Source organism: Centruroides vittatus, unplaced genomic scaffold, assembly GCF_030686945.1.
Source record: "Centruroides vittatus isolate TY-2023 unplaced genomic scaffold, ASM3068694v2 contig_1832, whole genome shotgun sequence".
Lineage (NCBI taxonomy): Eukaryota > Metazoa > Arthropoda > Arachnida > Scorpiones > Buthidae > Centruroides > Centruroides vittatus.
The window spans coordinates 1558516-1586253 of record NW_027121128.1 but is presented as its reverse complement, the minus strand read 5'-3'; the positions used below and the strand labels follow the sequence as shown (position 1 = coordinate 1586253).

At 28.8% G+C, this 27738-nt stretch overlaps 1 protein-coding gene across 3 annotated transcripts in view; it reads left to right on the top strand.

The window, feature by feature from the left end:
- Nucleotides 1-661: 661 nt before the first annotated feature.
- LOC136969948 (ankyrin-3) overlaps nt 662-27738 on the top strand; it is a 33093-nt gene continuing 6016 nt past the window's right edge. For 2 of the 3 annotated variants that reach the window (XR_010879897.1, XM_067264273.1), the window contains exons 1-3: nt 662-914; nt 1014-1104; nt 25762-26153. Coding sequence is in view for 2 of the 3 variants with exons in the window: in XM_067264273.1 (XP_067120374.1) it covers nt 25983-26153 (171 nt within the window). In the remaining variant the exon portion in view is untranslated. The remainder of the gene's footprint in view (nt 915-1013; nt 1105-25761; nt 26154-27738) is intronic. The other variant, XM_067264274.1, reaches the window with a different exon arrangement.

Sequence of the window (27738 nt, the reverse complement as noted above, 5' to 3'; positions counted from 1 at the left end):
AATAGTAACTTCTGGAACGTAACCTTATGTTTTGCATTAACCTTTTGTTTCGTATAGCACGGATTCGCATAACACGGCACTTTTTCGGAGCGTAGCTACCGTGTTATACGAGGGATACCTGTACTTGAATTTTTACTTTTTAAATAATTAAAATATATTTTCATAACCTATTTTTCAAGATATTATTCCTTATCAGACTATAAAATTGTTTTTGCTTTTTCCTCGAAGTTCACAGGAAAAAATTTAATAAAATATTAATAAATTAATTGTCATAATCCTGAAAATAATCATATAAATTCATATAAATGGTTATTAATTAATGCTATTTTATATTTGCAATATCAAAATTTTCATTGATGTTTTTAATATAAAGCATGCTATTTTTAAAATTTTTATCTATTTTTATATCTTATTTTCATTAACAAGTTTGTTTTTTCAAAAATAAAATTTAAAAGGTTAGATCCGGGATTGATTCACGATCATCTTTAACCGATTGCGCTACCTTGCGGCGATTTGATAATAAATCGAACTTATATTCAATAATTATTGCGTTTTAAATTTTTATAAAATGTCTTTAAATTTATTTAATTAATAAATTATTTCTAAATATATTCCCCGAGAGAAAAAAATAAAATAAAAAAATAATAAACGCTAACGAAGCGCCATCTAACTTTGCTGCATTTCATTACGGTGAAATTGGTTGTTATCGTCTGGTTCCGTCTCCGATTGAAATTATCAGCCGTTCGGCCAAAAGATCAGAAAATCAAGGTTATAATTATTTCCTTAAACGACGTCATGATATAATACGCGTTTATCAATAAAATAATGTAAACGCTGTCGTGTGTTAGCGGTTGTGTTAAATGTCAACAGGCGCAACCAAGTATGTCAGCCAGGGGAGGGTTGCCTGATTGCAGGTGAGAGTTTGCAGAAGATATTTACATCCTTGCTATTGATTAAAAACTTATTTTCTAATGAAATTCTCGTATATGAAGCATTATACGTTTTTCCTTCAGATATATTACACTGTTGTATTGAAGAAAATCATCAAATTGCCGATTTAATTATATGTCTGTATATAAAATATAGGATTTATATAAAGGTATAGTTTCATAAATATTTTAAAATTAATTTAAATAATTAAATAGTTAGTGCTATTTATCTGAGTTTATTTCATTTTGATGAATAACCTTTGGTTTACCGAGACTAAATATCTTTCAGGTTTTGTATGGTATTTTATTTTATATTGTTTACTGGTATCCAAATGTAAGGTATAACCGTCCTCGGTTACTTGCGGTGCCGACTGGGGACGACTGTGGCTGACGATCTCCCGGCCTTCGCCTTACCTTGGCACGTTGTGTGTGTACATATATAAACGTTTATATATATGTATATAAAAATTATTTGGATTATTACAAAAAAATTGGGCTTTTAGATGTTTATATATGATTATAAGGTATATTTTGCCATAATTTGGCTGATTTAAGTATCAAGTTATTTAATTTAAAACACATTAAGTTATTTTATGTATTTATTTATTTTATCAAAGGCAAGACACAAAGAAAGCTAAGTTAATTTGGACATTTTTGCATGTTATATTAATGTTTTATCCCAGTGATTCTTGCATCTATATGTTCAATTTAAAAAAGTTATTAACTTATTGCCTTAGTATCTTCTGTATTTAATTCTTATTCTAAGTGGGTGCAAAATAGCCCCAACATTTAAAAGTACTTTGAAAAACGTTTATGGTATACTGAGTAAATATGTGGGGAAAAAAATGTTTCATTGTATCTGTATTAAGATCTTAAAGAACAAACATATGAGCTGCCAAAATTTTACATTCAAAGCATCAATAAATAATCATAAATATGTGCTGCCTGGGTACTACAACTAGTATCTAGTTAATAAGCAAAAGGTTACAATGTTTTAAGGCCTTTTAAATATTTTTTTTTCTTGTTTTTAGAGATTAATATTTGATCTTAAATACATGAGTGCATAAATACTGTTGAATAATTTTTGGGTATGTTACATTTATTTTCCTGTAAAAATTGTATATCCTGGAAGTAAAACATTTCATAATTGCATGAAAGGAAGAGAAAGAAAGAATTTAATAAAATTATTTTACATTGATGTAAATATTTAACAGAATGTTATGAAAGAAATTTATTTATAGTAGGAATTAACTGGGCTTAAAACCCATTATAAAAAAATTTTATTTCCAATTAAAAAAAATTATTATATTTTATTTATTGGCTTATAAATTAATGCAAAAACTATTCTTATGTTTTTAAATATCACGTTTTAAAATAATCTTATATATTAACAATTAATACATACATGAAATGGATAAATAGATGATTTTTTTAATGTTCTTATATGAAAATAGATAGGAAATAGATATTTGCATTTTCAATAGGATATTGAGGTGATGGAAAAAATTATGAAGTGTGTGTATATATGTATATACAGTATATATAAATTTTCTTCAGTAAATTAATGTATGTTGAGACTGAACTTAACTTCTTATCTGATATTACTTATTTTGAAATGATGATTGTTTTGAAATATTAATTAGAAACATTTTATCATTTTATGAAAGACTGTAGATTTAAACTTTGTAAATATTTGGAAATTATTATAAAAATGGTTTCATTTCTAGAAACTGAGCATGATGATTTCAAGAGTTAAAGAAGACAGAATAAGAACAATTCTAAACAGTTGAACAGTTTCAAAATCATTCCTTGTTTTTTTATTATGTAGAATATACAAATGTATAAACAGATCAAGGTCCAAAATTGTAATGCTAAACATAAACTAAACAATTAAGCCAAAATGTTAATTAAAAATAGCATAAATATAGTCCAAAAAAGTCTAGCGATATCTGGCTTATATTTAGATTACATATTTTTGAATTTTGAAAATCTGTATCTGAACATAAAATTTTAAGAAAATTGTAATAAAATTATTTCAGCATGCAATTAAAACAGTAGTAGTTTTTAAACTGTTTCTTTAACATGAAAAAGTATAAGATCTGAAAAAGTAGCTACTGAGTTTTTTTTATTGGCCTGTAATTTGTATTCTGTTTTGTTGACAATATTTTATATAATGACTGATTATAAACTGAACACGTTTTATAAAATACTTTTCTTCATTAAAAAAAGATTTCTTATGCAGAAGTTGATTAAAATCATACATTTTAAAGTATGAATCAGTTATGCTTATTAAACTATTGTATTAGACATAAATAAAAACATAGTATAGTTAAATATTTGTAGTCAAGTACATTCTATAGTAATAATATAGAATGTAATTTGAAAGAGGAAATAATTTAAAATGTAATTTATTTTTTAATATGATTTTAACATGAAAAGAAAGATGATTATTATTTTTGCAATGTGAAACATTCCAACCTTGAGTTAAGTAGCTAGCATTCACCTGACAAAATGACGTTTTTAGTTATAAAAACTTGTTTTTATTTTTGATATGTTACACAAATATTCATTGAGCAGATCTTTATTATTTGAAGGTTTATTAAAAATATTTAAAAATTTTACTAAGCTAAATATAATAATTTTTAAATCTTATGTTGCATACATTTTGTGTGTTTGTATTACAGTATATATTTCAAAACAATTATTAGCAGGATTTGATGTATTTTGCAATTAAATAAATTTAATCCATATATTAAACAGCAGTTGGTATTATACAAATAACTAAAAAATTATATTAAAATATTTAAACTGTATAATTTATAGAAAATAATTTTACTTTTTAAAACAAAGATGATAATTGTCAGATTATAGTTTTAAAGATACCGATGAGTTAAGTAATATTTTTTTGTTGTTAATAATATATCAGATATTACTAAATATCTATTTTTTACATAACTTAGATAAATTAAATTTTAAAATTTAGCAGACTTTAAGGACAGCAATATTCCTGAATTATTTGTTTAAATAGTTACAAATTATGAATGCTTTATTCATAATTTCTATTAGTTAAAAATGAAAATAAGTTAAATTTTTAGATTACTTATAAATATTTTTTTCATACACTAAATTAGCTTTTTCACCTGATCCGAAGAGTATAATAGCACGTTTATCATTTGTTTATCATACTATAAATGTTGTTGAATGTGTTACACATTAAATAAAATGGAATATAGTGAGTGTGGTTTAAAATATAGTCATAGACAAAGTTTAAACAGTATGATTTGTGATATGCCAGTACAATACTTGTTTTTTCTGTTCATAATTATAAATGCTTTGTTTCAAATTATTAGTTAAAAGTGAAAATAAATTAAATTTATGGGTAGACATCTTGCTTAAAAAATAGTACTGTAAGATTACGAGATGGAATTATGAATAAAATAAAATGTAGGGGGACTTAAAATTTGTTATTCTCCCACTGAGAGAAGTGCTATTATTATTAGTAATTGAATGTTCTGTATTATGCATGAGTATATAGCCTAAAATAACATTATTGTTTGCAATAATTATAAATTCATCACTCACGTGATATATGCAATTATAATATTGTCTGGATAACATTATTTTGGAAAGGAGACAGGATAATTATAGAGAAAAGACAGGGTTTAAGACTAAAACCTCTCACTCACAGCCAATTATAGATAGAGGGGATGTAATGTTTGTTAGGGGGGGAAACTACTCAGGATTTTGTTTTCTTAATTAGCACAACTTTAAAATTTAGAGCACAATTTCTAAAATTGGTATGTCTGGTCACTTTAGGTATTTTAGAACTACTTTAAGCCTTGAGGAAAGCCTAACATAAAAGCTAAAAACTTATATGCACATAAATTTTGATTGTTTTATGGAATATATGCAATTTCTAAATGTTTATTATTTTCTAAACAAATTACAACATACTATATAATTGCAGTGTAATTCTTTATATGCAGTATTTTCAACATTAAATAGTAATATATTTAATATTCTTCCATCCCATTAGAACATAAGGGCAGATAGGACCAAATCTCGAGATGTAATTTTTATAATAAATAAAATGTCAAGTGGTATAGATATCATTCCTATTGTTCCTATCCAGAACTCTCCCAGATTGAACAGTATACTAATATTAGGAACATCAGTGTTGAAAAACGTACAATACTATACTACAATGCTATAGAGCAGGGATAGCAAACCTATAGAGCTAGTGGAAGGAACGGCGAAACTAGATTGAAGCGCCTCTAGCGGCGACGCCGGGTAACAGAATCGGGGCTACAAAGGCAGCACCAGTGTTGTTTCACCTAGTACTTTTGTACTAATCTAATACCTTTTTACTTGTTCTAGTACCAAGATACCCAACACCATTTTCCTAGTACTATTTATGAAATCCTAATATCTTTCCTTTCAGTTTAGTACCTTTCAAAACATTCATTTTAATTCTATATTTCTATATTTTTTCTACTTTGGCAGTAAATAGATGTTTTTATTGCTTCCTCATTCAAGTGCAGCAGTTGAACGTATTTTTTTGCAATTAAATTTAATAAAAATTAAACTACAAAATCGAGTTCTTAAAAGCAACAATGATAAAATGTTACACTTGAAAACCATCATCTGCTTCAACCATACAAAAACATTCTAGTGAGGAAGATTCTGATGATGACGATCTTACCAGTGATTTTTCAATGTGATAATTTTAAAGTTCAGTACTTCATGTTCATTACTTTTGTTTCATCATTTTGTTCATTTGATTGTTGTTGAGGAATAATAGCATTCTTGCAACATATGAATTTATCCTGTATGAATTTTGTATGTTACATGTAAAACTATTTATATTTTAATAAATAGAAATTTGATAAATTCTAAATGTATATATTATTTATAAGTATATATTTAATAATATATAATATATACATACATTCTGCAGTTTAAGATCAAAGTAATGCCTGCATTAGTCAATACAGTCACTTCTCGACTTACGACGGGGTTCGGTTCCGCAACTTCGGATGTAAGTCAAGAAGTGACTGTACTTCAACAAAACAGTTAGCCATCTTACACAAGCACACGCGAAGAGTAACTAACTACACAACAAAACTAAATATGACGCAATCAATCGCCAAAAGCGTGCAAGATATATATGTATATGATATATATTCTATGAAACCTATAAAAAAATTGATACATTTAAAAAATTTTTTAATGAAATTTTTCGTCATAAGTGCAAATGGTCGTAACTCGAAGTGACTGTAGATCAGGGGTGGGCAAAAGCCGGCCCGCGGGCCGGATCCGGCCCTTTTGCTAATTTTATCCGGCCCGTTGAAAAATTCCGCACGCAAATTTTTTTAAACTCTTTTATAAGATTTTGTTGACATCAACATTATTAGTGTGCGTACTGTATATATAATAGGCGTAATAAAATGGGCGGTCGGCTGACTACACTAGTGTGGACGATGTCGCGACGATCGCTCTCAGGGCGGTTTTTTCGTCGAACACAAAGGAGATCGCGCTAGGTTCGAAATGCATGTGTGGACGGCATATGCTGCACTCCTCTCACTTTTCGAGGGACGACAGGTCGCACCACGCGTATTGTTAATTTTGATTTAGCACTGATCGCATACTCTTTTTTGTTCGAGTCTAATATTAGTTTGCAAATATAAAATTGAAAAAGTGGACTTTTTGTAAGTAAAATTTTAAAACATTGGTTTTATTTTATTGTATTAATTAAATTATTTATTTGTAGACCTTTGTAAAATGAGTCAATCTAAAAAAAGAAAAGTTGATTTGGAATGCAGAAACTTCAATGAAGCTTGGACGGTAAAATATCTTTTTACAAACATTAATAAGAAAGCAATTTGTTTAGTTTGTCAGGAAACAATTGCTGTTTTCAAAGAATACAATTTAAACAGGCACTTTACAACAAAACATCCAAAATATGCATCACTTTCTTTAAAAGAACTTCAAACTGTAGCAGAAAACTTAGCAAAAAACTTGAATAAGAAACAAAATATTTTTACCAAACAAAGTAATATAGAGAAATCTACCACAAAAGCAAGTTATGTTGTCGCACACAAAATTGCTAAGTTCTGTAAGCCGTTTTCTGAAGCAGAATTTGTTAAACAATGCATGGTACAAGTGTCGGAGATATGTTGTCCTGAAAAGAAACATATTTTTGAAAATGTAAGCCTTTCGAGAAGAACAATAGTACGACGGATTGAAAATATTTCAGGAAACTTACTTGACCAGCTAAGAACAAAAATTGCTGATTTTACCTATTGTTCTCTGGCTTTAGATGAGTCCTGCAATATTACTGATACAAGTCAATTATTAATATTTATTCGCGGCATTAACAAGAAATGTGAAATTAGCGAGGAACTTCTTAGTGTGCATCCAATGAAAGATACAACTACTGGTGAAGACTTCTTTCTAGCTGTTGAAGAGTGTTTAGTTAAAGTAAGTTTAACTTGGAATAAAATAGTAAGCGTCACTATGGATGGTTGTCCTAGTTTAACAGGGAAAAATGTAGGCTTACTTAAACGAATTCGCGACAAAGTAAAAGAGTTACAACCAGAACACGATATATTATTTTTGCACTGCATTATTCATCAAGAAGTGCTATGCAGAAAAGTTTTGAAATTGAATCACGTCGTTACTGTTGTGACCAAAGTTGTGAATTTTATCCGAGGACGTGTCGTAAATCATCGACAGTTTGTTGAATTTTTGAAAGAAATTGAAAGTGACTTCTACGAAATTCCTTATTACACTGAAGTGAGATGGCTTAGCATTGGTAAAGTTTTGGACAGATTTCAATATTTGCTTGATGAAATAGTATCCTTCTTGTCGATAAAAGAAAAACTACATGATTTTCCTGAATTGCAAAATAAGGCTTGGCTAAACGATTTCTCGTTTTCAGTAGATATCGTAAAATATTTGAATGAACTAAATATAAATCTACAAGGGAAAAACCAATTCGCTTTCAATATGCACTCAAACGTCAAAGCATTTATGACAAAACTCAATTTATTTGCTGAAAACTTTAATAATAAATTATTAAATCATTTCCCCTCATTGCAAGCACGGCGAGAATCATTGAAAAATACAGATTTTTTTAAATATAGTGCAATAACACAAGACCTGCATTCTGAATTCCAAAGAAGATTTCAAGATTTCAAAGCTATTGAAAAACCTTTATCATTAATTAGCCAACCTTTCAATTTCGATGTGCAAGAAGCTCCTGTTGAAATTCAACTAGAACTAATTGACTTACAATCAAATAATTTACTAAAAGAAAATTTTCACTCAAACGAATTGAGTGCTTTCTATGGCGCTTTGAATAACGAACATTTCAAACATTTTTTGAACTATGTTCAAAAATACCTTGTTTTATTTGGTTCGACATATATTTGTGAAAGAACTTTTTCTTTAATGGTTTCCACGAAAAATAAATATCGATCACAAATTACTGACGAAAATCTACACTCGGTATTAAGGATTGCTACAAGTGATTTGGAACCCAATTTTGAAGAAATAATGTCAGATGAACATTCGAGATTTCACGTTTCGCATTAACTTTAAATATTTATTTTAACGTTTGATGTTTTTCTTTTCTTTTTTGAATTCTATTTACTATTATATTTACGAAATGCAATATAAATGTTAAATTGTAATAACTATGTGTCAATATAAAATAATTTGTATCGTTAAGACATAAATAAGTAACAAAATAAAATCTTTCATTGACTGGTTTATCTAATAGCCATTTATTTATAATAATATTTCTTTAAAAATTACGTGACATATTTTATTCAAATTGAAATGATACTTAGTGTTTTTGTCAAAAAAAAAAAAAAATTGGGCAGGGAAAAAACTCCATCCAAAACATCCGCTTGTGCAAAGCATACGCAGTATAGTCCTCCGGCCCGGGAGACATTTTGAAAATTTCATTTTGGCCTGCGCTTTAAAGTATTTGCCCACCCCTGCTGTAGATCATTGGGACTGAGCAGTATTAATATTCTTATATTTATTATACTCTTAATTTTGTACAATTTAAAGGGTGGTGTGGAAGAAGTAAACTATATATCTATTTCATGGTAAATAATGAAATTTGTAACTAACCATATATATAAAGGAATTTCAATAAGAACCATAGCAATAGCTAATAGTATTGTATTAATAAGGAAATTCTTATCCTCATTTTCTCAAAATACTAATTTTGCTTCTTACTCCTTTCTTCCACAAATCTCGTAAATTCAAATATCACATCATATGCCAATTAATATCTGTCAGATTAACAAAATAACATAAAAAAAGAAAATTACTAAACTTTACATTAGAGAACTAAATTTAAAATAGAGCCAACTAAGGTTAACAGGAGATTGGAAATTGGTTAGAATGCAACACATCATTATGTAATTAACCTCAGGAATTAAATTGCAGTCAGCCATTTCTCTTTCGTCCCGGGGTAGGCCTATTATTCATGCGAGAACGAATAAAACTTTGTACCTGGCGGTGCAGTAATATAGGTAACACTACAACCGACCACACAACAGTTATTTTTTGAAGTTTTGTTGGCAGAAAGCTGTTTTTCATTATCACAGGCAGAAAACAAGCACCGCATCTCAGTAGGTATCTAACCCAAAGACGCTCGTGTTTTCCCGAAAAAGTTTCCTTTGCCTGCGTACAGGTGGCGCTCAACGCAGTTCCACTAGCTCTATAGCACACATGTCCAAAGTAGCATGTAAGGAGAAATCATCTGGTATGTAACATATCATAAAATTTTGATTTATCATCTGGCTTTTTCAATCATCTTTTTTACATTTATTTTAATTAAAAGCTGTTCAAATTACAACACACTACACCGGGAAATACTTAATGATGCACACAGAATCAATAACCAGTGTGAAGAAAACAAAAAACTAACAGGTATCTTAAGACAAACGTTCTTCTTCGGGCACTTTAATGGTTACCAGGTGAAACATCATTTCGGAACATAAAAGCTTTTGTTTGAAAGTAATATAAATTCAAACCAGAATTTGAAGTATGAGTATAAAAATTTAAAGCTGTGCATGCATTGTCTTGTGCATAATGACAACTCAACCAACGACTATATCATTGTGTCAAGTAGAGCCTGCCAGGCTGTATTCTGTATCTTATATATAAAATTCTCGTGTCACAATGTTAGTTACCTTACTCCTCCGAAACGGCTTTACCGATTTCTACCAAATTTTATATGCATATTCAGTAGGACTGAGAATCGGCTACTATCTATTTTTCATACCCCTACACCATTTCCCCCCTTTCAAAAATATATTTATATATGGATTAAGGCATTTATGTCCAACAGATGGCGCTAACTTCCGACGACCTAAGTTTGCTTTTCTGTGAGAATGGACTGAAGCAGATCATTTTCTATCTATCTATATAAATAAAATATAACGTTCGTTTGTTCCTACCGATTCCTTTGAAATTTTGACACAACGTTGCATTCGAATACGCACGTGTTTTTATATAATATACATATCGAAATTCCCCCACTGGGGAGAGATGGACGGGTTTAAGGCTTACCGTGAAGAACTCGGCTTCTATTATACTATTTTACATGCGGTTTTTTGCATTTTTAATTGCGTTTTAATAGGTTACGTCAACAGAATATACACTAAAAAGGGATTTTTCGATATTCCCCAGCGGGAAAAGTGACGGGATTAAGGCTTACTGTGAAGAACTCAGCTTTTATTATACTATTTTAGATGCGTTTTTTATTGCGTTTTAATAGGGTACGTCAAGAGAATGTAGACTAAGAAGGGATGTTTTGAAATTCCCCTCACAGGGGAAGTGTTATACATTTATAATAGATACATTTTGAGCCACAACAACGCGTGGCCGGGTCAGCTAGAAATTACATAGAAATAATTTATATGGCAAAACAACGTTTGCCGGGTCAGCTAGTATCTATATAAATATTAAAAGTAAAATGTTCTGTCACTGCCAAACACGAACAACATAAATTTTAAAATTGATTTACAATTTGAAAATTTCAAAACAACTGTTAAACAGTTAAAAAAGTATAATGTTCTACGTGTAAAGTTGCATATACAAAAGTTTGTAAGAATTGTTATTGTGCTTTATGCTATTATATTATTATAATTTCATATAAAACTATATGTATTTAGAAAATTTCCATTTATAAAAAAGTTTTTTCATTATTTACATAAACTGATCATAATGGCTGATAACAGCGGTTATAACTATCAATACTTCACAAATCTGACAGTTCTAGTATTAATTAGTAATTGAATCTTATTTAATTTTGTTTTAGTTATGTCAGCTTTATTCTTTATATTTATTATTATTTTGTTTGTTATTATTTGGCTGCAATTTGAAAAAATTGTACACCTATAAATTTCCACTGTCATCCATCCATATGTCTGTCTTTCTTTAATCTCGAGAACGGAGTTGGGTAGATGAAAGATGAGCCCAGATATGGAAAGCTTAGGGGTAGGAGGCCCTGATTAACTATATATGAACTTTTGATGCAAACTGGAAATCATGTTATTTCAATTCAAAACTTTTCCTCCAAAAGCAGTTAATGGATGATTACCACAACTCCATTGCTAACTGAAAAGTATGATGTACGGGGCAAGATACTACAGTACAAACTTGAGGTGGAGAGCATGTATTTTAAATGAAATAAATTAAAAATATGATTAAAAATTGCAACCCAGCATTGTGACAATATCACGATAAATAATTGCTTATCTGATGTGTAATTTCCTACTTGCTCACACAAGGGTTAAGCAATAAAATTTAATGAAAGAACATGGTATATTAATCAAATTTTATTTTATGTATAGTGCAATGCCTGAAAGTTGTTTGTATAATTGTTTTGCATGATTAGTCTTATAATAATCTTACTAATTTGTTTTTCATTTCAAGTACAAGTTTTCAGCAGTTTTTCATTTATTTCTTTTTCTTCTTCAACTTAATTTATGGTAATAAAACAAATTTATTATCAATTATTTTTTTTACTGTTATAAATGATCTGTTACATAAACTTACAATAACAAATGAAAAGTTTGTATGCCTTTGTGTATGTTTAAATATTTTATTATTTTAGTTTACTTGAATATTATAAGCAAATTTAAATATAGGTGTAAGCAAATTTTGGTCAAATTGTACATTTGAAAAAGTTAGTTTTAGTTAAACAATGACAACTTTAAAAGCTTATTGTAGAGGTCAAAAACCTTTGAATTGAAATGTTTTCAGGATAAATGTTTTATCAGCAACATAAACATTCTAAATTCCAAATATGCAATCATTTTATATCTATAAAAACCAAGCAATCTAATCTTCAGTGATAAGATTGTTGTAATAGAATATTTGTAAGTCCATTGAGATTTGAATGTTCAGATATTCTTGCTCAGATATAATTTCCCATCATCAATACATATTATGAACAGTCTGAATATACAATGTTATGGAAATAGAATGATCATCTATTTCTATATCTTAACATTCAAATCTCAACAACTTGCATGCATCAAACTATATCGACACATTGACATTTTCAGTGCCCATCCTCAGGTACTCTTCAAATAGAGCATCACAAATAGAACAACAAAAAAAAAAGATAAAACACAGTCCACAAAGACTTACAAGCATTATATTATTAACAATCTTATCATTAGAGATTAGTTTGTTTGGTTTTTATGGATATAAAGTGACTGTGTATTTAGAATTTAAAATGTTGATGCTGCTGATGATGTGACATTTATCCTGAAAACACTTTAAAAGTTAAAAGGTTTTTGACTCTTTGAAGGAGGTTTGAAAATTGTTTAATTGAAGTGTGAAGTCATTGTATTCTTGTTTAGATGATCTTAATTAGTTAGGTTTTAGTTTTTGCTAGCCATTTAGATCATTGAAACTATGATTTTGAAAAAAATTATTTTGAATTTGACAGCAACCAAACATTTTATTATGTTCTTTCATTTATATTGATAATTCTCTTCAGTAGAAAGAGTATTGATTTTTATAACTATGCAATTTTATAATATATTTTTAGTGTTCTTATTTTAAATTCCTTTTAGACAGATTTATTGTATGTCAGGTAAGCTTGGTATAGTTTAAATTATCATTTATTCTTTATATAACATGCAAAAAAAGCATTAAAATAAAAGTTTTACTTGAACAATTATTATATTTAGATTTTTTTTACAAACTATATTCTTTTTATTTATTTTAAATACTTTTTTAATATTGTACTAAATGTAAATTAGAATAATTAGTTTATTCTCGTCTTTATCATAATCATTTCTGATTTATAATATTTATAGAAAATAACACAAATATTACTATATGTTATAATAATTTGCTTAATTCTTTAGTAATTATAATTTAATATCTTAAAATATTGCTCAAACAACTAGAACAGGTTACATTTGTGTAATCATAAGTACTAATTAATAAATGATTTGTGTTGTTTAATCATTTCTTAATTATGCAGATAAGGGATGCTGAAATTCTTTCTTTTATCTTTTCTTTAATTTTTCTATTTTTTAATTTATTGTTCCAAAATGCATTTTGGCATTTTGGAACAATAAATTAAATGAATATAGTCATCTAACAGCCAAAAGTTTTCAATGATGAAGTGCTGTATTGAAATTCTCAAACTTACTTATAAGGTTTACAGAGAAAACAAAGACATTTCATAATTAGTTTTATGATAGCCTGAATGGAATTCAGCTCTAGCTTGAATAATAAGAACTTTGGATTGGTTTGAGTATTGAGTATATTTAAAGTATGGCTTATTTATACTTAGTGACCAGATTTCTTAGATGCAAAAGTGGGACACTAGATTAATACCAGTACAGTGTACACCAAGATTTTGTTGGTTATAAATAATTATTTGAAATACTTAGCATATGTAATTAATATGATTCTGTAGGGGTATTTATTGGGCATAACTTTTTTTACTAAGAAATAAATTACCTTATGACACAACCAGTAAGCTAACTTTTTTTTGTTTCACCTTGACTTGCCTGCAAGTTAGTCTTCTCTGAAGCAAACAATGGACCAGAAGCATGTGGGGCCAATAACAAGTATTTTGTAGATGAGTGGATTTTTTATAACACAGCAGATTCTTTCAGTAGCGTCTCATAAATTTTCTTGCAGGACTTGTCACCAAAGTTACTTGTGACCATTAGCATGCCTTTTAACATTTCAACTTTGAACTCTGTTTTTTCAGTTGTCCACATAGCATTCATTGTGGAAAACATTTTCACTTGCAGCATTGAATGGCAAAATACTTTCTTAATCCAGATACTGTATTTGATTACAGAAGAGATACAATGAAATATAACAGCTACAACTTTTTAAAGTATTGATCTAGAGTGGCCTGCTTGTTTTTAGTAAAAGTTTCTAACATGTACTAAAAACATTGTGGAATATTCAGGCCAATACAGTGTAGAAAATCTATATATACTTATAATATGATAAGATGGTGCAGAACCTCATTGGGAAAGGAGAGATACCAGACAAAGACTGTCTACTTATACTGCTTTAAAAACCACCAACTGACTATTTTTTTTTAACTAATCACAGCAATAAATTTAATATTTTGAGAAGGAATAATTTTTTACTGTTTACAGTTGAAATTTGTCAATCAAAAGTATAATTTCAATTTCCAAATGTTAAATGGGTTGGAAAATCAACACTGGAATTAGACTTAACAAATTTCATTTGTAATCTAAATTTTCAAAATTTCAACTCTAAAGTTCATTATTATTGGGTTGTCAAACTAATTAACTTTATAAGTTTCAGTATTAATTCTCTATTTCAATAATATATGTTACAGTACATCACCCTTCTTTTGAAACTACAGGATTCCGGTTCATGCAGCTTTTGAAAACACTATTTGTCAATGGCCTGATCATTTTAAGGGGTAAAAATTGTTTCATAGGACTTATATTTTGTAACATCTCATGCATATTATGTGGAAATTTTTAACATGTGTCTTATGGGCAAAATGATAGGATTGCAGAATTTGAACAACTTGGGCAGGAAAACATTTCACATGGAAATATCTTAACTGGATTTTACCGTATAATGTCATTTTGAGGCCCCTGGTGAATGCCAGATTTGCCCATATGTTAAATTTAAAACATCCCTGTACACTGTTTTATGAACACACCTTTAGTTTCAAGTTCCTCGTTCACATGCTGCTCTTTTGGCATGGAAATAAATTGTTCCTGGAAATCTACCAACAGAAGCTCATTCTCTTCTGGTAAGGCAATATACTTTAGCATGTACTTCCACTACAATGTATAGCTTGCCGTAAACATAGATGTACTGTACATTATGGATGGGTTATCAGATGGCAATGAGGTCTACTTGTTGAGCTTGTTTCCTTGTATTTTTATTCTCTGAGCAGAAAGTGAGACATTTAAGCATCCCAACAGGACAAACAGGACATGGACTTAAAATGTGGGACATCTATACATATATATAACACTATCCTTTGAAAAGTAATGGACACCTGTATTTTGTATTTCAAAGTGAACTGGATAATAATCATATGTTAATTGTAAACCATACATCCTAAACAATGTAATATAAAATATGAAGGCATCTGCTATTCATCATATTTATGCCACTTGTCATTAATATGCCTCAATCCAAGAAACATGAGAGTTTGAACATGATATCATTATCATAAATAATAAATAATTATGTTTTATTGATGATCTGATATTGCATTTAGATTTCATTAAAATTTTATTTGTGACAATGTTTTTTAATATTATTATACACAAAATATAAGTATAAATTGTTGTGAAATATTTTAAATAGAATTTTTTTAGTGTAGTTCAGGCTTAAAATTTTTTTGAAAACTTTTATCATTCAATAGCTGTAGGTTTATAATATCATGATAAAAATGGACTTAGCAAAATTGTACTATTGTTATTTTTAACTCATAAATGTGTCTAAAAAACTTTTTTTACTTAAAGTTGAAAGTTCTTCCTAATCTATTTATTGTAAAAAGAAAAATAGCTGTATTAAATATAATAGACTCTAACATAATGCATTTCTTTTGTTTAATTTTTCATATAGAACATTTAAGCATCTATTGAAATATTTACCTCATTGACTAATAAAGCTCTCATTATGTATTTGCCAATTTTTTCTTCAAAAACCAAGAAACTTGTTACAATTATGTCAATGAAATATTTAGTAATACTAAAATTCAACATTTTCTTAATATGTGTAGCAGTTAATGACACAATAAATGTACTCATTAAACTGTGAGTCAGCTTCTTAGAAGCCACTTAATGTTATGCATGATAAGTTTTAAGCAGAGACTATATTTGTTTTTGTTTTTACACATTACAGATAAGGAATATTTTATGATTGAAGAAAAATTAGAGCAGTTTCATTGGAATAACTACCAGTATCTTTTAGTTAATTTGGAAAAAATGACAAAAGTTATGGTTCTTGAATGTTAATAGCATTTTTAAAAAGTTTACAAGCTCAAAATCAAAACTTTGACATACTACTATTGAAACTTTTGTAATATATTTATTTCTAGTAATGAATTATAAAAATAAAATAATTAAATAGCATATTGGTTTAAGTAAGTTTGTTTGAATACAGTATGTAACTAGTTATAAATGGAGATAAATATTTTTGAAAAAAATTTTTAATCGTAAATAAGAACTTCGATTCTCTGTATTTACATAAAAATGAATTTTATGTCTACAGAGTTAGATAAACCTGTTACCATATAAAAATGTGAGTTGACTTTTTGATGAGAATGTCATAGATCATAAATGTCATTTATGATCTGTTTTTTAAAAAAAATAATAAATTTTATCAATTGAATTCTGAGCACACATTTCCAGACTGTGACTCATTGTTAAAGGGATACTACTAAGAAAAAATGAATACAACAGAACTATTTAAATTTTATGTTCACTTCTTAAATAAACCTGTCTAAAATGGAACACAAACACAATTTACCAAAACAGAAAATTCTGTTTTGGTAAGTTTCCATTTTATAGATAATTGTTCTAATTAATGCAGGAAAAGAGAAAGGTTGAAAACAAACACCTAAAACTTGCATTCAGAGTTGCTTCTCCGATGAAGGAATTACATCTTTCAAAGATATGTTGAAAATACTAAAATGTATAAAGTGTCAAGAGAAATAATAAACAAGTTGGATAGTTGTTGTATTGATCATTCTAAGTAAAAAAAGTTCATATAAACATGTTTCCAATTCAGAACATGTGTGGAGATACAGCAGCTTAAAACTGGCACTGGCATTCATTATGGCAGGTATTAAAATATGAGAAATGACTTATTGTTTTTATTTATTAACTGTATGAATAACACAAAATATAACTCATTGACATGCAATAATTTACAAAAATGTACAGTTTGCATGCATGGTTTGAAAATGCCACCACCAACCTCAATACACTTTGCAACTTGTAGTAGTGAGTGTTGTTCTTTTGAGGTTGTTATGGTGTTCTGTGATATACACAGCATTATTATCCATAATGTGAGCAAATAGTTTATGATTTTGAGTATTTTCCTTTTCATTCACCCCAAAAACTAAACTCTAAAAGTTAAGTTTGGAGACCTGCATTGCCAAGGAATGAGGACTACAATAGTCAATCTTATCATTCAAAGAATGTTTGTTTGAGTGAGGTGTTACATCATATGTGGTTATAATATGCAGGAGTTCCCATCATGCTGAGAAATATACCAATCCTTGTAGCCCAGGGAGCCACCTCCAATTGTATTAATACTCGTAGAAGGTTGTTTTGCAGAAAGTATAAATATCTAAAATCTGTAAGATGATTGTAACACAACAAACTCAATTAACTGGTTGTTGATCATACTGCACTATACATTTACAGAGATGTAATGATCAGATACACTCCTCAAATGTGAAATTGCAACATTATGAAGGAATGCTCATAGCCATATGCAAATTGCAGGACCAGTAGAGGTGACAGAGATATGCAAATGATTAAGTTTGCATATGCATCAGGTCATGTGGTATTCAGTTTTGGACTATAAAGACCAGCAGCCTGCTTGGGTTGTAAATGCTATCAGTTACAGTTTGCAGCAGCCAAACTTTCAAAGAAGTGGAGAAAATGCCTTGGAAATGACAGTGAGCCGAATACCACCACTTAATGGCTGGGAAACAAGACCATATCCTGGAGCCGTGCGACCTTGGTTTTGTCGATGCACACAGTTGCCTTGCGTATTAAGCAAAACTTCAGTACCCAATCCAGCCATGTGCTGTGTGTATCAAGATGGATGCAGGAACATCTGTGTACACACTGAAGATTGGGTGGGTTGTACTGGTGCATAACAAATCACACAGATTGAAAGATTTGCCGAATGGCCCATCATGACCTGCTATGGCATGTGATATCCGAACCAACTATTGTCGTCAATGGGTGCATCCATGCCTATCCAAACCATTTGCAACAGGTTGCATGAAGTTGGTCTTCAGGCACAGTAACCTTAGCAACCAGGGTGCCACTAATCACTTGACACAGGGTTGCATGCCTGCATCATCATAACTGGACCACTGAATGGACATTGGATATTGTTTATGGATGAATCCCACTTCTGTCTGTGCAGGAATGACAGTCATGGATAGGTGTGACAATATCCTGGGAAACACTGCATGCCAGTCCTTTTTGTCAAGTGTCACACCAGTCCCACATTGAGCATCATGGTTTGGGGAGGCATCATGTTCAATTGGTGGACAGCCCTGGTGCTCATTTCTGATACCTTGACAGCAGACCAGTTTGTCACACAAATTGTGGGGCCTGTGGTTTGGCAACTTGTGGAGGCTGCATCCAACACAGTGTTCCAGCAAGATAATGTCCGACTGTACGTCGCATGAACTCTCACCAGCTCAAATGGAATTTACATTTTTTCCTAGGCTAGCAGCGTTACTGGATCTGGATCTCTCTTCCATCAAACATCTGTAGGACCTTGTCCAACATGAGGTGGGATCACTGCCATATACAGTAGACAACATGAACACTGCAGTGGATGCAGCTTGGGAAAGGATACCTTGGGCAACCATTAATTGCCTCATTGATAGTATGCCTCACTGTATAGCAGCCTATATAGCTGTCTATGGGCTATATTTGCTACTAAATCTGTTTATTCAGTAGCAAATATGGCCCCCATGGACAGCTTTATAGCAAACAGGTGTTTGTTGCTTATCTCTGTCACCTCTACTGGTCCTGCAATTTGCATGTGGTTACGTGCATTCCTTTGTGGTGTTGTGATCTCACTTTTAAGGAGTGTATGTTGTTCATTTGGTTTGTCTCCCTACATGTGTGATGCAACAAGAGACTACTATACAGGGTGGGCCAACGAAAACAAAACGGCAGAGTGTTCGTGTTCGTCCAAGCAAATCGCTCGAACAGGTCGATTTTATTCTCAAGGGGACATCTTTTGCAATAAAGTTTTTGCGATTCTGAATACAACAGACAACAAAAAATTTTAAAAAACTCATTTATTTTGTATTAACTAAACAAACATTTATTTTGAAAAAAAAATGTTTGTTTAGTTAATATTCAGATTTGCAAAAACTTTATTGCATAAGATGTCCCCTTGAGAATAAAATCGACCTGTCTGAGCGATTTGCTTGGACGAACACGAACACTCTGCCGTTTCGTTTTCGTTGGCCCACCCTGTATATTAATTTTATACAAATGTTAGTTTAATTAATGTAAAATGGATATCTACAATACAGAGTTTAAAAACTAAAGCAAAAAGGTAATGTCGTCATTAGTTTCAATTTTGTTAATTATTATTTTGAATTAAGTTTAAAAATTATTGAATTTAATTCAAAATTATTGTAATTATTAGTTAATGTTATAAAAACAGTCTAATAACTGCCTATCTTTAGAAAAAAATTATTTTATATTAATTAATAATAGTTAGTCAAACTAGTCCAAATAATTCAGAAATTAATATGATTATTACGGAATATTTGAGTTTGGTAGTTTATGTACAGTAGAACTCTGATATCTAAATTGATTCATTTTGCAGGTGATTCGGCTAAATGAATTAACGTGTAAAGAATGAAATTACAGGGTAATAGCATAGTATTGTACACACACTGTATTTATTTATTCATTAATTTGCAAGTAGAATCCTACTGATCATTTCAATCTGTCACATAGCAAATAGGTGTTACTGATTATGTAGTCATATGATGTAAGAGAATTGCAATGTGACTGTTGAAAGTATAGTATTCTAGTCTCACTAATATTTATCTAATAGCAAATTTTCTTCTATTTTGCTATAGTTCATCAATAGCAATTTGCAAAATCTGAATTATTAGGATTCTGTTAAGACTCGAGCAGCAGGAAGTAAATGAAAATATCAGGTAAAATTACACTATATAACTTTATTCAAGATAAGTATACACTTTATTAAATGTGACAACAAAATAGCTGCAAAAATCAAAAAACTCTTGAAGATTTTTACATTTTATGATAAAAACATTTCTTCTTGTTGTTGTAGATGTTGTGATTGATAAGTATGACAGACCATTGGGAAATATATATGGGACTGCTGTTGTTGACAAATAGTCTCGAAAACCTTGTTTCACTTATTTCTCCAGTTCTTGAATTGGATCTATAGGGTATCATTTATTTGAAAATGCACTAACAAATCTGAAAATTATATTTATAAATTAGATTCATAATATAAGAAAATTGTATAAAATATGACATCATGTGTGGTGAAACGTGTTTATAGTTTCATGACCTATTTACGTGGCTATTTTTAAGATATAATTTAAACTAATTTAACAAGCTTAATTTTTTTTTATTTACTTAAAAATCTTTATTTGTATAAACAAATCATGCCAAGGTAAAAGTTGACATATGTTGTGATTATAGACATAATTAGAAATAAAGATTGTTTACTTGATTTGGGTAGCACAACTGACAATAGTACCTTCATATCAGAAATTGTGAGTTTGAATTGTGCCCCAGACAATTTTTACTTTCAGACTTTTTACATATATTTGGCAATTTACATTCAATTTTCTTCTAAATTTGTATTAGTTTGTAATATGATATTGAAATTCTACTTGTTTAATTATTAACAGAAAGTAAACTGTTCAAACAATGATGATAAATTCATATTTACATTAAAAAATTTATCTTTAAATATTATAATTTATTCAGCAAATAACATTAGTTTCTCAAATCTAAATTTATTCATGATATAAATATAATATACAGTAGAGAGTCATTTATCCGAATCAATTGGGGACTAGGGTTGTTCGGATAACTGATTTTTCAGATAACTGATTATGTACAAAAAAATATATTATCCTGTCCAATGTTGAAATTTTTCTCTGTTGCATGTCGCTTCGTGTTGAATTTTCATTGATTTTAAGCCTAACGAAAATTTTTAATAATAATAATCGAGGCTATTGTATCGTTAAAAATTATTTCTTTATTTTGTACAAACAAAATAAATATATTGAAAAATATAAAAACATAAAAATTATATTTTAGAAGTAAATCTAGTATCAAAAAAGTTTGATTCAGCACAACACAGTCCGACTAGAAGGAGTTCGGATAACCGGTGTTTGGATAAATGACTCTACTGTATATAAAATTTTGAAATCATAATTCTTATATAGCGAGTGGATAGGCACATTGCTAATTTCCTAGTTTGAATAAATTAACTCAGAAATTATATTGAAATTCTTAGACCTGATAATCCACAATGATATTTCATTTATATAATGTAATTCTGGAAGTAACAGGATCATTATATTATGTCTAATCTTCAAAGGAACAATCTACCTGTCTTCAATTATGTATTATCCAACTGATAGCTCTGTGTGTGTGTGTAAAACAAGGAATTCATGGAAATTCAGTAATTTTGACACAGATTTAAGTTGAATTTGACACTTTTTGTATTTATTATGTATCTCATATTTCATTATTATATAATTCAGGAGTAATGAATGACATCACTACACAAAACTATAATTTAAATAATTCTTAGAAAAATATTTCTAAAATCTGTGGTACTTTCTTCAAGCACATACTAAATAACTTAAATTTGTAGAAGAGAAAAACATTTAAATAATCAAAATATCATTCAAATGTCTTAGTGAGAACAATATAAACAAGATAAGCTTTTTGGGACACCTTGTATATTTTAATTAAAAAGCTTTTTTCATTTAATCATGGTGGTCAAGACATTATTTCATTCATTTGTGTTTGTAATAAATGAATATTCTGTGAATTTTGAATATCTATATCTGAAAATAGAGAAATAAACTGCTTTAAAATATTTGTAAAAAGTTATCGAATTTTGAAATCTTTCATGCCATTTTTAGATCTTTGTATAGATTTTAAGCATTTGAAATTTCTTAAGGCACAAAATGAGTTGGTACATGTTTAGTAGAAGTTACTTTTAGGTCATTTATGTATATAATAGTATCTAAAAGTAACTGTTACCACCACTACTACTACAAGTTAACAATTCTGAAATTATTTTTTATGCATAAATGTATCAAATTTGCATATTAAAATACAAATCTAGTATTACAACAGAATTCTTTGTTGCAACAAAATTATCCCTCTGTGGGAAACTTGAACACTTGTGCTCTTCTTCTTTCTTATAATTTCCTTGGCATCCTGAAGCATAGAACTTCAAAACCATAAAAATCACTTAAAAGTATTGTGAACTGTACCATAAATGTGCTCTAGTAATTAAAACAGTGAATAAACTGCAATAAAAAAAAATTGCAAAAACTTCCTTAAGATCCACCAAAGAGGAAGATGCCTCTAATGCAATGCCATGCCATGCCATTGGTTGGGAGGCCTTTGTACAGAGGATGCTGATATTAGTAATTATCTTACTTTCAATAACTGCCGTTGAGGCATATAGTATATGGCAGAGCTGGTTATATAAAAGTTATATTTTCATTTTTGCAATTTTCTGTGGGGTATACACCACTATGAATTATTTGCACGAAATTACAGTGGTATTAACAGTTTAATTTATCATTGAATTTTCTGAATCACCATTTAACATCTAATACCCATGGTTATATTTAATACAATGATGGGCATTAGATGTTAAATGCTGATTCCAAAAAGTAGCAAAGAATAAAAATAACATTAATGTAATAATATATTAACAGAAAAATGCACAAATAAATTTGTATTGTAAAATACTTTTTTTTAATCTATAGAAAAAAAAAATTCCCAAGGTTTTTTACAAAGTTAAAGTTTAAAAATTTGTTGATAATTTATTTATAGGATTAACAATAAAATTTATGCAAAAAAGTAATCTATAGATTTGTGAAACTATAGTTATAAGAAGTTACAATGATATATTAAAATATGGTATTTCATATTAGTTTTTAGCTCTGACATATTACATTTACAGCATTAATAATAATAATAATGCATCTGTGGAGGATGGATAGGGTGCTTATTGTACCTGTCATTCTCTCCTCTACGGGTGTCATACCACACACACTACACAAAAGCCTGGGCACATTACAATTGAATAGAAACACATACATCACACTACAGAAGGCCACTATATTGAATACATGTCATATTGTGAGAAAATTCCTGAATACAGACACACACACTGATACACTTCTTTAATTTTTGTTTTGGTTACTATGCCTGGACTTTGGTTTGGCATAGTACACAACCACCGGTGTTAACTGAATATATCTCACATAACCTAACACAATAATAATAATAATAATACCTAGCTATTCTGTAATTGAAATTATCAAGATGGCAAATATTTCAAAAATTTGAAGTGTTTTTCAGCTAGTTATCATAATTCATTTGTATAAGTTTTTATTTGTAAATGAAGCTCAAATATAAATAAAACAAAACATTTGAATAATATTAATCATAAAAATAATCTTTCTAATTGTGTTTTAATCTAAGTAGAAAGTTTATAATTTCAAATGTAATTTTTACAATTAGATATTAAGTCAGTAATAATTATTACTTAGTAAAAGATTTTACTAAGTAATAATTATTACCGACTTACTGAATACTTCTGTAATTTCAACTTTTATTTCGTTATAGCAAATAATTTAAACATGTAACAAATTATATAATAATTGTATGCATGAAGGATGGTGAACTAGACATACTTTGGAGAACTATATTTAAGGAATTAACATTGGTAAGAGCTAATGATGAGGCAACAGAGCATGTAATGATGTCATTAACATCAGTATTTTTGCTCTAATTATATCTTGGGTGTTTTTAATCAGGTTACATTTATTTACTGTATGGACATTGATTCAATGTAATTTATTAACTTTTAGTTTTGAAAGGGTATAGTGATTTTATCTAAGCTTTTCATTTAAAATCTTTGAATGTTTAGATATGTTACACTGAGCATTCAATTGTGAATAGTGGTTGAGACAGAAAGTCACTTCTGGCTCCTAAACTATGCTTTGGCCATTATTTGTATAAATCTCCTAAGCTAATCAGTCACTTCAAGTTTAATAATCATAAGAATATCTGTTTTAATGACTATTATACAAAAAGATCATTTATTACTAAATTTTAAGAGTTCAAGATCATAAACATCTGTGTCTACTATGTAATAGAATAAGCAGTATGATATAACAATTGGCTACGAACTATTGATTTTTCATAAAGGCAATGCTTAAGCATCAACTTTATGAAAAGTCAATAGTTTGTAGTCAATTCTTGTTATGGATAACAAGAATCATTTCCAAATCAAGATCATCAAAATTTTCATTTGATGATTTTGATTCCAAAGTGGGAGTTGTCAAAAAATCAAAGTTGACAGAAAATTCAAGATAGTTTAAGTTTGTACAGAGAAAATGAAGGAGAAAATAAAAAAGCGAGCACTACAAAGTGGACTAAAAATATAAGTGTAACTACTAAGTGTAAATATTTTAAAAGGTTTACAACTATTAATCTGCAAATTGCATGCACTAAAATTAGATATTAAATACAGAAAAATGCTGTTATGAATAAAATAAAAGATTATTTTTAATAGAGTTCATAACAAAGATAAAAACTACTAAATCCAGAGACTTATATTTACTTTATTGAGTAATGCTTTCAGCCGTTTTCAGAGCTTTGTGTAGATGGTAAATTAAAATCTCCAAGAATGCATTGTTAAAGTAGAACTGACTTTCACAATTAAAGAACATTCAATCTTTTGTCTATAATAAACTTCTCAAAGCCCAAATACCAAATTACTTAATATCTAATCATTAATAATAGCAAATTTATAGCCTGATTAATTACAGCATTTGTTTGGTTGACTTTTTGTCATTCCTTTTTAGCAGTTTTTATCATATTCCTGAAAGAAGTTAACTTGTAATTAATTTTGTTACTCACTACTACAAGCATAAACATTGTCCAGAATTATGCTATGTCAGTTATAGTGTGTGTATTGATTTTAATATATTTATGGTAGAGTATATTTGCATCATAAAAGAAATTGATTCTAAATATTTGAGCAGTGTTTATCAAGTTTTGTAATTAACTTTCAAATAGAAACTTCAATAATTACATGGTTATATTTATTTAATTTTTTCTGTTTGAGTAAAAAAAATTGCCTTTTTTTCCTTATAAGATGCATTGTTGTATTGGATGCATTACATTTTTTGTGTCAATTTTTTGGGAGAAAAATATAAAATATCAAATAACATTTATTTTATTCGATATAAAATTTTTTATTTTTAAACCTTGTTCAGTTCTCTTTGTTTCATTTTCAGATCAGAGAAATAGACTTTCCGAAGAAGACATGAATTACTTAAGAAGTTATTTTGATATCATTTCAATGATTTATAAGTATGTTGTACTTAAATGAATTTAACAATGAAGATAAGTTTTTAATGCAAACAATAGGAATATTCTCTAATTTTCTATAATCATAAAAACATTGGAGTGTAGGAGAAATGAAGAAAGCTGCTGTGCCCCAGGACTTATCAGCAGAATGGGGTCTATGATCAGCAGCTTTTTTCGGACAGGTGGTCATTTATTGTCATCTGGGATTTCCGAGTCCACTCGGCAAACAGTGCTTGCACTGTTGGAAGAAATGCGACAGAGGGAAAATTCGCATATTCATTGGTCGGCCATAGAAAGTTTTCTTGTGCATATTCCAAAGGTAGATAAAGCACTGATATTTTAAAAAATGTTTACTCATTATGTATATTTTGAATATTTGTTCAGTATAATAATAGTTATAATTTAATGATTAGAAACACTCAAAAGTATTTGATATGAAGTTTTGAAACATCTTTGTATTACAGTATGTTGTTTTCAGATTCTGAATAAATATAAAACTATTATGATTAACATTAATAATAAAAAATTGTAAATTTAGTTCATATTATGATAGAGTAGAGCAGCAATTTCCAACCAGGTGTACATAGTTGGTAGTTTAGGGGTACACACACAAGAAAATTAATAATGGCAGATGTAGGCTTAGTGTAAGATATTTGGATTCTGCATTGAGGTCTTTGGCAACATCAAGTGCCTTGATGTTAGTTGAATATATTTATATTTTTATTATATTTATCTGTGTCTTTCCTCTAATGTTTTTTGATTTGTAAAAATTTTTTTACGTGTAATTGTACAATGCAGTATAATCGACCAAGGTGACACTGTTTGAGGAACATGCAAAATAAAACTTAGCAAAAATAACAAATGTGAAATATAACTTTGAAGTTGGGATGCCAAGAGCTCCAAGTCAAAAAAGGCTGGAAATTGCTGCAGTAGAGCATTGAATATCCAAAATAATTGAGTGGGACAATTTCAGATAGCTGCTTTTTTTATAACTGATCACACTTAATAGGAAAAGAAAAAGATGAATATTTTTACTTTAAGTTGTTTATTTTAGTACTATAGTAAAAAAGATTAAGGCATAGAAATTTAACATATATAAACAAAAAGAAATAATAGATACATTTTTAATTATTAAAAACAAGCACTAGTCTTTCTTTGCAGTCTACAATGTACTGATAAAACTACGAATTCAAAATAAAAAAATATCTAATAGTAAAATTAATATAAAATAAAAACTGCATTCATGTAAAAATTGTTTATTTCAGTTCTTTTTTGAAAGAAGTTACTTATTTTGCTTAGTTTTACAATTTTTTCTTTTCAACTCTGCTAAATCCCTGGCTTGCTTGATCTTCGTGAGAGTTGAAAAATTTGCTTTAGCTACATTTTTAACCATGTCAATGTGCCTATGCACAGTGAAGCATTTGATATATTAGAAGCTTGTGACTGATTAATTTTGCTTTTCTATTTGTACTGTAATAAATAAACTTAACACTAATGTTAATCAGAAGATAGCTCAATAATAGGCTTACAAGAGATTGCTGGTAATTGTTATTACATAAAAACTTCATAATTTGTCTAATTAGTACTCTCTTAAGTCAATTTTGGTTAATCAATTTTTCAGATAATTGATTCTCTGCTGTATTTATTATAAAACTTTGCAATATTACAAAACAAAACTGTGAACTGTTTACAGAACTGTTCCTAAACTTTTAAAATGAAGTTGTATTTAATTGTATTTTGACATTCAAAACACTGACATGATATTTTAATAATAGATAAAATAAAAACAATGTAAATAGAATTAAAGCCCTGATTATCACTACTCAATTTTTTTCATATTATAATGTTTATTGAATCTTAATTATATAGTGTATACTAATTGTAAACTTTATTGATGTGAAACA